A 14,427-nucleotide genomic window follows, 5' to 3' on the forward strand; every position below is an offset into this window, starting at 1 on the left:
TAAATAGTCTTTATTTTCTCATCACAAACTAGAGGTGGGCGCCACGCCGGCGCGCCGCCGCCGCCGCGAAATTTTTCACGCCGCCGCCGCCGACGATCGGCTGTCGGCGCGCCGACTCCTATACTGCACTGACTATTTGTTTTTTTTTACAAATGTTTGTACTGTGCGGGAATCGAATCCGCGAACTCCGGCATATATTACGAACGTTACAAACCACTACACCAAACGGCCGACACACTGAGTGAAAACCTCGCAAGTTCCTTAACTTTGGTAAATTATCCAGAAGGCTGGAAAGCCTGTAGGAAAGGACGTTTATCCCCTTGCTTAAGTATGACCCATGTAATATAATATACTCGACTCTCAATTTTGGCAGAAACCATACCAACCATAACAAATAGGTACACCGAGTGTATTGCTGTACAATAAGATAATGTGTGGAAAAGAAAAAATACTGTATGACTGCTTTCGTTGGGGCTTTGACCGGGTTTCGTTTATAGGACTACTCTATTAAATAAAAAAAACACCTTCCACACAACTACTACCTGCTGATGGATAGACAGACAGTTTCAAGTCAATCTGTGACAAGATCTCTTTTTAGCTGCAGAGCTTGAGTATCCCAGTACTCCGTAATTGGTCCGGTCCACCACAACATATTACTAGTAAAGTAGCCCAATCACCAGAAACAACTGTGACCTTCCTCAGATGTAACAGTGATCTTAAAGCCACTAGACTAAACTGTTGCACACTCAGCTAGATGCGACTAATGCTTGGCTGACCAAGTGGCGCATAAAAGCAAACTCCGAAGTTTCACCATATCACATTTAGGGCATGAAACTTATCCTCCGGCCAATCTAAACCTCAGCACATTGCCGCAATCCTGCGTTAAAGACCTGGACCGTATGATGACATAGAAAAACCATAATTGTAAAAACGATAAAACCGATCCGGACATAATATTATGGCATCTAATTGTGTTCGAAAACCAGCTAATTCAACGTTAACGATGTGCCTCCAAAGAGCTCCAAAATATCTGCTTACTATTACTTTCATCGGTGCATTGGTAGTATTGGTACACTTACATTTGAGAAATCCACGAGAACCTGAAAATAGGCATAGTAAAAAGTTTACTCAAACCCGCTATCCAAATATCAAAGTATGATCAAGAGATACATAATTGTAGGATTGTAATATCTATGACGTAAATACTCCATTGTCTTAAACTCTTTGGATGTACGAACGAGTGTGAGCGAGACGAACGTATGGAGAGTGAGTGAGAAGGAAGGAAAGGGGTCATGGCGGCAAGACGGTTATGAGTAAAGTGTGGCTCTGTATTTTATAAAAGAAGATTAAACATATTATTGGAAGAAACTGATTTTCCTTGCGAAGCCCCGTCCCTACAAATTTTGGGGGCCCCTCCAAAAATAATACTTTATGAGCATTGTCTGGTGGCCTAGAATTAGGCTACAGACATGCAGAACGGTACTCGGAAAACTGCAAAGAACTGAATGCCTATCAATAACGAGTGCGTTTAGGACTACGCCAACTAAGCATTGGAAATTATTCTGGGACTGCCTCCACTGTACTTGGCGCTAGACGTAGACGCAAGGAAGGCGCTGCACTGATTGAAGGGGACGGGACTCTGGAGTACATCCAAACCTTGCACCAAACACACAAGGATGGGGAGCGATCCTCAATTAGATGTAATAATGGACATGGGATGTGACAATGATGAGACAATTCAGTCTATCAAAGATTTTAAAGTGTCTAGATACCAACAAGTGAAATCTGGAAAAGGGAACCATAAGATTTTGGTCAGTATACCGTAAGTATACCAGGTATACTGATGGCTCCAAGATGGACTAAGGATATGGAGCGGGCGTCTACACCAAACGATCCAAGCACAGTAAAAGGTTAGGGGGGTTTGCAACAGAATTTCAAGCTGAAACCTATGTTATAATCATGTGTGATACCTATTGATCCAGAGCCGATAGTGGCCTTATCTATTAACACCGCACACATGACCATGAGGCAATGTGTAACTAGGAGGCATAGAGCTGAATGAGTAAGCCCAACGGTATGAGCCATTCTAAATTATTCTTAAAGGGAAACATGTAATCATGAGAAAATGTAATCATATTCAATAGAAACAGAAGGCAAGCCCGTGTGATCACGGGTGCGTTAACAGGACACTACACTACGAACCATATGCTCCACAAGATGGGCTTAACGACAGCCGTCGAGCATGTGGAGAACATGTAAAGTCCATAAAATACCTACTGTGCGTATGCGACGCGCTAGCGAGAACTAGGATGGGTCTCCTGGGGTCGGCATATCCGGCACCAGAAGACTATAGGTCCCTCTCACCCAAACACTTGATTCGCTTTATGGATAGGATTTTTTCGGATGAGACGGGGAATAAAGGTATGTGTGAACACAAAAGATCCCAATGGGTCGACGTGCACTGCGTTCATGCGCGTCCCTGAACAAGATAAGATAAATGATCAAGAGAGCTGATATTATGCTAATTTACTAGGAAACGGAGCAGTGGCTCTACCTCGTTAAACCACAACCAATTTCAAATCACCTGATTATAGTCTTGACGACAGACTCTAAACAAACCGATTTTTAAAAAGAAATAACACTGGTCAATAAGTCAAGGTCAAAGGTCAAGGTCACGCCGCCGACGCCGCCGCCGCCGAAGTCAAAAAGTCGGCGCGCCGCCGCCGGCTAATTCTATATCGGCGCCCACCTCTATCACAAACATTACAATGACACAAGTTATTAAGCACATTACAAATTCATAAAACACAGTTGTTTGTGTGAGACTGATGCCTGTGATAGGTATTTGCATACCTGTAGTACAGGTCATCAGGCTCCCACCACCCCAGATATTGGCACAATTTAGAATTAATTTAAGAACCGATAGTATATTACTATGACTCAGACATGGTAGTGATGTATGGCAACGTATTAACTATTAATTAACCTAATTTATCTAATCAGAAAAGGAACACTAGGATTTGTTATTGTAGTGTGTGTGTGTGTGTGTGTGTGTGTGTGTGTGTGTGTGTGTGTGTGTGTGTGTGTGTGTGTGTGTGTGTGTGTGTGTGTGTGTATGTGTGTGTGTATATGTATGAGCATCGTTAAGTGAGCGTGTGAAAGTACTTTTCAGTTTGTTCATAACTTTTAGTTAAAAGGAAGCATCGTAAGCTTTTTTTCAATTCAAAAAATGTCAGTTGGTATAACGGAAGTTCGGCGTTAATTTTATTATATAAAGAGGGTCCCAGATAGAAAAAGAATCTCTTGGTGAAAGAGTAGGCAGTTGAAGGAACAGTATAAATTTTGTCCTTACGGCGTTTATCTATCTGTACATGGGGAGTTACTTTGTGTTGAAGACGAATGACATCAAGTATGAATAATTGGCGCACAGTCAAAACTTTGCATATCTGGTAAAGTTCTTGTGTCGGAAAGAGCATATGGCGAAAAGTGGCTACTTTAAGAATCGCCCGTTGAGCCACTTCAAGCGGCTTCAGAGTAGACTTCGGGACACCTCCCCAACAGGAAATACAGTACGTAAGTATCGAGCGACACAGTGCATAGTAAACGTTCTGTAGGATTGTGGGGTTCGCTACATGCCTAAGGGTTTTAAAGACAAAGATAAGTTTAAAGACAATAGAGCTCTGTGATTGGTTCATGTGTCAGCCTGTGCGTCCATGCGCACTGTGAGACCTCACAGTAACGTTTGTGAATACGGGCGTCAGACCTTTTGGGTGGGTATGAAATTCTTGCAAAAATGGCTCTACGTTTGACATGATACATGAACTTCAGCACAAAGCCAGTCAAAGGCTACTTACAAACGCTAATCATTATCATTTTGTAGTAAATAGAAATGTTTCCTAGTAGTCAACATAGTAGGTAGGGATATCTTTAGAACTGTACCTAGCAGTCAGATACTTAAGTAAAGTATAAGTATTAGTCAGGTATCAGAAAATAGATCCTTTCTTGTTATTTTAAGCCCTTATAATGGAATGTGGAACTGTCTTTTGATACGCAAAGTAATAAAATGTAGAGACTGGAGGAAGATTGAAGATTCTCAAACAATCGGAGGTTCGAATCTAAGCTTGAATTTAAACATAATTTTTAAAATAAGCCTAAAACGGATTGTGCAAGAATATTACATATTCCACCAGACTAAAACATGAATAAAGACGGTGTGATCACTTCAAATAGAAAATTAAAATGTCAAGATAAAGTAAAAACACTCCGAAGAAGCTCGGAAAATCGATAGGACAAACGAAGATCGTCTGCCCAAATCTTCATAAATTATGGATACATGTTTCTATTTCTAGATACAAGCTCCTCAAAACAAGATACATACCTAGCACTTATCTCCTTGCCCGTTAATTTATTTATGGAAAATCCCCCATTGTACCTGTCATCCACATTCTTACAGACGCTCAACCCAATCGCCCTCTGCCCGGGAATCACCCACACAAGCACAATGCCCTGTCGCTACAGGGTATTTTCGGAAAATACCAACATACATTAACTCCAAATTGCCTAAAGCGCTGCAAGATCTGTAAAGCACAAATCGTCTCATGACTGAAATTTTTACGCAGCGTTGACAGCGCTTGAATACCGAATCCAAGTACGTATCAAATGTGTGCGTGGAACGATTTTTATTCTGTAATAAAGCGACGTCAGCGCTTTTTTATTTCTGCAGTCTGGTTATAAGACTGATGCTTCCAAGCGCTGAAAGCGCTGGCCGCACAAAAAGGAAGATCAATAGCGGTCGTGCGCTGTTGCCGCACTGCCTACCCTTCAAAGCAAAGCCGGGTCTTTGTACTCAAAGTACTCTGGGACAGAAGGGCGGGCTTAACCTGGAGTTAACACGTCACAATTTATTAAATTGACATAAAATTACCATGCATTACTATAAACAGATACAGGCGCCATGGCACTGTGACGTCGGTATTCAGTCTCAAACAAGACACATCGGAGGTTTTGAGCTAGTTTCAGAACGATTTATTTTCCGTAGAGGCGGCACTAGCTTGGAGTGCCTATATTGGGAAATGTTTTCATACACTGAAAATGGAAACAATTTTCTTTTATTGTCTAACTCGGGGAAATGAATACCAACTTTTAATATTAAAACAAAAGCTGTCGACGTTGTTACGATGTTATTTTTAATTTGGGAAAGTTTGGAAATTAGGCAGAATTACTCCGAGGTGAGATAAAGAGAAAGTTTATTCTAACGTAGGTATCGTTAATTTCACGTTAAGTTGTTCTTACGAAAAGATGACTAGGTAGGTATTTAAACCAAAGCCTCCTTAACTTTGTTCGAAACTACCTCTACATTACCAGTATGAAGTAATTATGAATGACGTTAGCTCGTCTTGAAATCGTCGACGACACGCAGAGTGTCATTTGTTTTCGATTTGAAATCGAGATTGCATCCCAAAACTTACAAAACAGTTGATTATGTATTTAATAGGTACATGTAAAAGACTTTTACAGGTATTAAATAGGTACGTAGAGACGATAGCCGTTGGAGCAGAAAAGTTCTCGAGTGGCGACCACGGGCCGGAAGACGTAGCGTGGACAGGCCTCCCACAAGGTGGACCGACGATCTGGTGAAGGTCGCGGGAAGAGCCTGGATGCGGGCAGCGCAGGACTGGTTTTTTTGGAAATCCTTGGGGAGGCTTTTGTCCAACAGTGGACGTCATTTGGCTGAAACGAAGGAACGAAAAGACTTTAGCGAACTCTATTATGTAGATAGAAACCCAAAGGCGGGAAGGATTTATCTTCTCATATAAAATATTTTGTTTAGGTGAGTAAGTGAATGAAGAACTCTTATTAAAGCGAGTGATAGAGTCCTTCCGCATTATGAACTTAGATTAGATTAGGCTGTGTGTGAGGATATAACTATTAAATAAAGTCAATTCCGTTGCGATTCATACAAATAAAAGACGTGGCAAAGTTGAAACTAGGTAACAACTTAAAAACTACAATCGGGATAGATTCATTCACAAAAGGCCTTTCATTCGATAACTTTCGTTTACGGGATTCCTTTACGTAAGACTTATGGAAACTCCTACCTAAATGGGAACTAAGAAATGGGACTAAAAAGGTATCTACGTTGGTAAAATTGATAATGAAGTGATATTTCTTTTAACCGCAGAGTAGAGTATAGGTACCTGTAATGTTTTTGATTGTGAATTGAAAATTATAGTCTTGTGAACTATGACTATGACTACATAATGATGAAGAAATGAAATTCCGTTACAATTAATCGTATCATTCAATCGTATTATTCGTGTTCTTTCGTAAACGAAATCAAACTAAAATGTTACAAACAAGTCTCCTGGATTTTAAGATAATGAAGGTATCTCATTATCTTAAAATTAATAAATAAACATGAAACTTAAAGCGCTGTAGAGCCTATTAAAAAGCGGCATAGGTCTCTAAAATTGTTACGGCCATGCGTTAAGAATATTTAATATACCCGTACCAATTAAAATATCGGCTCCGGAAGACACACTCACAACAAATCATATTAAGTCCTTTGAAACCGGCCGGCGACAAAGCGTGAAAAGTAAGTAGTTAAACAAAAGTTACAAGGTAAGAATGTTTTTTTCACTTTATGTAAACCTTTTGAAGATTGAATTAAGCAAATAGATTGAACAAAGCTTATATTTTGACTGTTAAATAAAATAAAAAAGATCGCATTTAAGACCATTAGAAGCCTATAGGTAATTTTCAGTTATTGGCAATAAAGACCACTTGACTCTTTTCACAAATATTTTTTATAATTAAAAATGTGTAAAAGTAACTTACGAAAAGCAAGCCCGCTTTTAAAAGGTAATTTGATTTCTGTTTGATTAAAAAAATCATCCAATCACTTTACTTTAAAAACTGGACTATAATTGGGTATTTCTCATCGCCACGGTTCTCATCGTCACCTTCGTGGCAAATTTTATATTTAACTTATTTTAACTTTTTGTAAACAAAAATTGTAGCGCTTCACAGTGGCAGCTGAAACAGCAATTCTGTTGTAAAACTAAACATAGAACAGACTGTTACAAATATTCTACAAATTAAAATAAAACCGCAATTTGCTTTACTTTCTCGTATAGGTAATAATAATATGTAATTAATGGCTAGATTACACCGGTCAACAAAAATAATTTTTTTTTTTGCGCATGGATTTTACTTATTATATTCTGATTATATAAGCAAATGCATATAAAAAAGTGCGATTACAAATCGAAAATATTTGCTTTTTAAGAAGTTATAGCGATTTGAATTTTCCATCTTCATAGTAGAATGTCTTTCAAGATGCACGTCACATTCTCATTGGGATATATTTATAAATAATTATGGGGGCTTATTCGCAAGAACAAGGGGCACGCTTTCATCAAAATATAGTGGGATTTGAGAAACGACGTTACCAAGGCCAGTATACTGAAAGCATGATAGGGTTAGATTTTTATGAAAAAAATCTTCTATGGAACATGACAGGAAATTAGAACTTTTCATTTTTAGGGTTCCGTACCTCAAAAGGAAAAAACGGAACCCTTATAGGATCACTTTGTTGTCCGTCCGTCCTTCTGTCAAGACCCTTTATCTCAAGAACGCGTGAACGTATCAAGCTGAAATTCACATGAAATACTCAGGTCTATTGTCCCTTTAAGCTGTGAAAATATCAAACTTCTAAGCCAAGCCAATCAAAAGATACAGCCGATTATGTCGATATTTTCAACAAATTTTCGACACTCGCAAAGGAATCAAAACCTACAGGATACTTCCCGTAAACTCAGAATCTTGAAATTTGGCATAAAGCATTGTCATATAATGCAAATATAGGAAAAATTGCGAAAATTACATTTTTTTAGTTATATAATATAATAAAAATATTTTAATAAAATGAAACTTACTACCTTATTTCTCACGACCGAATAAAGGTATCAAATTGAAACTTATACCAAATACCTAGATCTATTGTCCCTTTAAGAAATAAAAAAATCAAACTTCTAAGTTAACGCGATCAAAAGATACAGCAGTTTATACCGACACCTTAGACGAATTTCCGTCACACGCTAGGGAATCAAAACCTACAAGGTACTTCCTGTGAACTCAGAATCTTGAAATTCGGCACGAAGCAACGTTATATAGTACAGATAAAGGAAAAATTGCGAAAATGATAAATTTGAAGTTATATAAAATTTAAAATATTATTTTTGCTTACATGACATAAAATATTTTTTTAATAATTATAAACTTACTACCTACCCTTTTTCACATGAACGCGTAGAGATAATAAAGTTGAAATTCATATCAAACACTTCTTAAATCTAATTGCCTCTAAACTGTGAGAAATTCTAAATCAACGCAAAAATTCAAAACGCTGAGGTAGGTACCTACCTATAATGCAAATATAGGAAAAATAAATAAATAAAAAATAATCATACCGCATATTTTGAAATTCGCCACTACTCGCAACGGAATCAAGTAAGTAATTTGATTTAATACGTCATAAATTGTAAACCGCTACGTTTGTACGGCGGAACCCTCGGTGTGCGAGCCCGACTCGCACTTGGCCGGTTTTTAATACATATTTGGACTCTATTTTAATTTTTCTCTTGTGAGAATGAATCTTAAATGGATGTTTGTTATGTTTTAATAATTAGAAAGAATGAAAGAAAGAAAGAAAAAAAATATTTGGCAACAAATTAAATCATATCTATGTTCATGTTTCATACATTCATTGATATGATTTTTTCTATTTTTTACACATAAAAGCAAATTCAGAACAATTTTTTGTGGTTATTCTTGTTTCTAGGTTATAAAGCAATAAAAATAAGCTATGCATAACCCGTGCGCAAAAATACTGTAGACAGTTGTTATTAATGTTATTTTGTTACCCTCAATAGTGAGGAGATCTTACAAAATGGTAACCCTGATTTTCATTGTCATTCAAGAATATTTTCACTGTCTATGAGCCACACACATTGCGATAACATTCAACATTCAGGCGACATTGATTTGACGGCAGCGGAGTGAAGTCTTGCGACTGTGCAAAATGATACACTATTCGTAGCGCGTATAGACATAGACGTTATTGCGATGCGTATTACCAGGTATTACCAGGCCTGTTCATCTCCGCGAGTTTGCATCGAAAACAAAACACGCGCGACTACCCCTCCTGAGGTACCTAATCGACAGGACAATCACGAGCGAGTATTGACGCACGCACGTATTCTTCACCCATTTGCATTGTAAAGACAATAAACAATTTGTAAAAACGATGGTGTAATTAATACTCTGCAGTATTTTTAATTGCCTGAATAATATTAGAAACACAAAATATAATTCAATCTTATTCATGTATTTCCTCCGCCATTTTCCGCAGTTTGGCACCTCATGTCACACATCATTTTACCGAAGTCAGCCCTATGTCTTCGGCGCAGTACCGATCACTGACGTTTGTCAACAAAATGGTGCTCGACTCTTGAGACAAGCTAAATTACACCATATTGTTAACGACATTGAGCATATTTTTTTTTAAATACCTTCGCGAAGAAAATCTTCTGTACGAAGTACTTATTATTATTCTGTGGTATTACTATGTATACTATCGTATACACGTCGTATTACACGTAGGCGCACGCGCGCTACAGCTTCGGCCTTGCATTATTATAAGATCTTGTTCAGCCAATTTTTGAACTTCCTCCGCTAGGATATCCCCGTCGAATTCTATGTTTTATATAACCTATCAAAAGTTATGTTCCGCAATGTCAAAATTAATTTGCCGAAATTCGCTGCGCCAGCTATGTCAAATATTAGGTGTCAAACAGGATACGTTCAGAAATTAATATTACGATTTTAAAGATAAGATAAGACAACTTTTTACTGGCGAAGTTGCTGGGACGGCTAGAAACTATTTTTTTTCCAGCACATGAAGAAAATAATAAATGTATGAAAATGACAAATCTTCGAACGTGTATAATAACGTGCCAAATAATCATATAATTTTGGCACCATAATAACTATTGCCGTTTTTGTTGTAAAGATCATGCAGCGCTACTTGCGGAGATTATTGGTAAGAAAACGCTATGTAGGCTCTATAATTATGATACTGAAGCCGTTTTAACGAACACGAAGTGCTAATACAATGCGGCGTATTTTCTTCCAGTCTTTATTCAGAACTTTAGTTGAATTAAAACCCCGGCTGAACGTGGTATAGCCGCATTAGAATACGGTGCTTTTTTGCATAATCGCAAGACTTCGTTCCGGTGTCGACCGAATGTTATCACGATGTATAGCCTGACCAGGAACATAAAAACCCTGGCATAGAGGCGCGTCAATTGCATTTGATAGTGCAACACTGAGTACAGTCGTACCTGTGTTAAATTAATAGGCTAACTTTATGTATCAGGATTCAGGATTACGGGCTAATTTGATATTTTCATGAATTAACGAAAAAATGTTATTATAGGTAACCTGGTTTAAATAAATTAAATGAAAACATCAATCGAGCTAGTAGGATTTATTTTATTATTCATCAATAATCAAATTCAGAACTTGAATATTCAACTGCAATGTCTGCTCATGAACGCTTCAAACTCGGTATTTCTTTCCCAATTCCATAAAATTCAACACTTAGAAAGTGACAAAAAACTTTAAAATAGGTAGTTGAAACAAACCACAGCTAATTTTCATAGTGGACTGTACTATACGATAAACATGTCAGTCAATTTGACACCCTTGTCGGAAAAATTATTCAATGAAAATATTGTCCGAACCCTTAGTATTTCTCTTCGACAAATACTATAACACATTGTGAACCACTTTTCTTTCACGACTATGAAAAGATTTTAGCAATTTAATTCACAAAATCAATTGCGCACATTTAAAATAAAGTTTGTTTACACTTTGACAGCAATAGTCTGACATGCAAGGTGACATGACAATGAAGTTTTCAGTTACTGTTGCCATTAAAAGAAATTAGTACCATTAGTTTTCCGCAACATGGCGAGGGTTTTTATGTTCCTGGTCAGGCTATATGTGGCCCAGGGGTTACTGTAGCCGCTAAGGTTTGAAACTTCTTGCTTATAATATTGTAGTCTTTGGCATAGACTACGACGGTAGCCATGGAGATAGGAGTTTGTTATCTGTGTCAAATGTAAACAGTGAAAAGAAAACCCATAATCGTGTTATTTTTATGCAATTAGTAGGTATTTTATAAAAGTGGAACCCCGAGTCATTTCCAAAACCCATTCTATTATTATATACGATTTGGCTTCGATATCTACAATACAATAGGAGTTTAAATCATGTGTAATCATTTAAATCTAGATGTCAAGGATGGGAACAACCTATGATTCATGTTGTTTATTTACGTGCAATATGTGGGCATATTATAAAAGTGGAATGCCGAGTTGTATTTCTAAAACTTGTTCTATTATTTTACACTATTTGGCTGCGACTCGGCGTGACGATAATACAAAACATTTTTCGCGACTTGGTGTTCATACATTCACACAATACAACCAATGTGATTTAGACGCCATGTTGTCATAAACATAACATATAAAATCGCTGTGATTTAATATTCTTAATCAAGTGTCCATCAAGAATCAGTGTTTTTACACACAGAATCGTATAATTTCGCTTTCGGGTAGTAAATGTCAAAATTGATGGTTCTTAGGCAAACCATGTATGGAGAACGAAAATTGTCCTTTTACACACCGAAGCCGCAGGAAATAGCTAGCAAGTACCTAATTTGTATTAAGTCCTACAAAAAAAACATTGTAATGTCAATAACTTAATACCGTACAAAACTAGATCCATTTTATTACTATACATATTCAAATCAAGTTATTACATTCTAGACTCGTTTTTCTATGGCATTGTTTAAAAAACTTCCATTCACCCGACCAACGACCATCTTTTATTAAAGCCGGTCGCGACAAACAGAAAAATAACGGCCAATTGTTGTTGCGACCGCGACAACGCGTCGCCTGCGCCTGCGCCCCGTCATGCCCCGTCCTTGTCATCCCCACGCGCTAGAAAGAGACGACGACATCACGACTGTTGTTTGCGTCGGCCCGATCGGCAAAACTTGTCTGACGACCAAACACGAATCAGTCAGTTGGTCTGAAGTCAGAGTTAGCGTTGGACAGATTATCAGTGCGAGGCGAAACGCGGTCGTGTGAAGTGCTTCTTTTGGAAATAATTATTAATGAATAACACAGAAATGACGGTAATAGACCTGTTTTCATACAACTTCAAAATGCCGCCGGCGCCCGAGATGAAAATGCTCACTGAAATGTTGGAAATGTTCAAAAGGCTGCCATGCATTTGGGATCAGGCGCACCATTTGTATCACTGCAGAAACGAACGGGATAGAGCATATGCAATACTTTTGCAGAAATATAGGACCATATACGTAGATGCTACCAAAGAAATGCTCAAGAAGAAGATTGATAACATGAGGAATGCTTACAGGCGGGAATACAAAAAGGTAAAATCTCCATCAAATGCATTATTTTTCCCTCTTTTTTGTTCGATTTAAAAGGCCGTTATTCAATAATAAAATTATTCTTTTTTTTTTTAAGGTTTTAGCAGCCAGAGCAAAAGGTGCTCAGCCGCATATCCCCGTGTTATGGTACTACCACCTGTTCACATTTTTGGATGAAACTAGAGATGACACCAGTAGCAGCTCCGTCAGCGAAATAACAGAAGTGACAGAAGTTAATGAAATAATGGAAGTAAAAATTGAGGTAACTAGTAATTACTGACTCGCGTGTCATTTTTTGCTATGCATTAGCTATTTTTGTGGTTAAAGATATTTATTTTCTCAAAAAAAAATGACAATGAAATCACTTACAGAGAAACATTATTTTGCCTTATTAATGAACTTAAATTACAATAACAATTAGCGTGGCATTTGTATAGAAGTGACTTTTTTTTGCTAAGCAGGTAGGTGAAAATAAAATACAAGTTTATCTAGTTAGTCACTGCGCGGTGGTGAGCCTGGATGTACCAAAAACATGTTTTGTAAAGGATGTGGCACATTTAACATTAAACATTAGAGCGAGTGACTTTTATGATGTTTTTATTTTATTGAGATTTTGTAAGTTTCATTAAGTAAAAAGTAAAATTAAGAGAGTCTATTTACGTCAAATTAATAATTTACAAATTGGGCAATGCTCTAATTAAAACTTTTTTTTTATTAGGAGGAAGAATATGTCACAGAAGTTATCGAAGACAGCGACGAAGAAATAAAGACACCAGCACCTAAGAAAATCAGATTTACATATGAAGAGCCACTGGACACAGAAGTGACACAATCACAGCAGGCAGCAACACCATCAAATCGGGAAGAAACGGCGTGTCAGCAGGAAGTCACACAATCACAACCTGAAATAAAAAGTACCACAGACGAATCGGAGGCGACCAAAGAGAGCGAGACATTCGGCCGCACTATTGGCCTTCAGCTCAAAGAGTTGGAGCCCATGCAGCGGTACATCGCAGAAAAAATAATCTCGGACGTAATATTCTATGGGAGACTGCGAAAATTAGACCCACAAACCAGTCTCGCCAATACAAAATTGTGACAAAGCAAGATAATAAAAGTAGTTTGTAAAGTGGCCGATGTTTTTCATTTCGTACATTGTTGCTTGCCGGGCGGTGAATGCGTAGGTATTCTCGATAAAGGGGCTGTTGCCAAGGGACCCCTCCCACGGTGAACTTGGGTCGAACCAGCAACGCCGGCAGCCGCCGCTGCGGTTTGCGGCGCGGTCGCCAACTGCCGCACTGTACGCAGGGTACTAGGCGCGCAGAATTCGCGAGGAGATGTTTGCGGCGTCGCGCGGCCAGTTATCGAGAGCCGCACCGGTCCCCTCGAGTTCGGTCACTTCAATGCTCGCGAGGGGAAAAGTATGGTGGAATCAGAGGTCAGGTTATTCTGGACATCGATGTATTCGTGTTTCGTGCAATGTGGAACGCCTGTGGTGGGCTCTGAAGCGGAGCCGCGATAATACCGACTCGGTGGCGCACTGTTGCGATAGTGATGTTTTTGTTCGTGTTGAGCTGATAGGAACATAAATACTTGTTGTTTGATGTTAAATGAGTGCACGATAAATGTTTATAGACAATTGTTGTAAGTTGATAAAAACAGCTTTAGAAGTGGTTTGAAAAGAAATTGATTGTCTAATTAAAAACGACTACGATAATCATAAAGATATTATTATTATTTATAAGGACTATAAAAATAAAATGTTTTTTTTAAACTTACTTAGCAAAATATAAAAGAAAAGGTTATGGAAAAGAAAAAATTTAATATGAATTTAATGATTATGAATAATATCAGTTTCATATTATAATAAAATGCTAAAATGCTATTCATGTTATTATTATTTA

The 14,427-nt window shown here is 37.9% G+C and overlaps 1 protein-coding gene across 1 annotated transcript; it reads left to right on the forward strand.

Annotated features, from left to right (window-relative positions):
* Positions 1-11,993: 11,993 nt before the first annotated feature.
* Positions 11,994-13,655, forward strand: LOC135072231 (uncharacterized). The gene is made up of 3 exons (XM_063966176.1): positions 11,994-12,526; positions 12,621-12,785; positions 13,242-13,655. Exons 1-3 carry the CDS (start codon positions 12,245-12,247, stop codon positions 13,620-13,622), a joined length of 828 nt encoding a protein of 275 aa, XP_063822246.1. The 5' UTR covers positions 11,994-12,244; the 3' UTR covers positions 13,623-13,655.
* The last annotated feature ends 772 nt before the right edge of the window (positions 13,656-14,427 follow it).

This window comes from Ostrinia nubilalis, chromosome 5, assembly GCF_963855985.1.
Source record: "Ostrinia nubilalis chromosome 5, ilOstNubi1.1, whole genome shotgun sequence".
In the NCBI taxonomy this organism is placed as follows: Eukaryota; Metazoa; Arthropoda; class Insecta; order Lepidoptera; family Crambidae; genus Ostrinia; species Ostrinia nubilalis.

Excerpts from the sequence above, each read along its gene's own strand:
- LOC135072231 (XM_063966176.1), top strand. The coding sequence starts at position 12,245 with ATGAATAACACAGAAATGACGGTAATAGACCTGTTTTCATACAACTTC. Across the intron at positions 12,527-12,620 it reads ACAGGCGGGAATACAAAAAG|GTTTTAGCAGCCAGAGCAAA; the intron begins GTAAAATCTCCA and ends TTTTTTTTTAAG. Across the intron at positions 12,786-13,241 it reads TAATGGAAGTAAAAATTGAG|GAGGAAGAATATGTCACAGA; the intron begins GTAACTAGTAAT and ends TTTTTTTATTAG.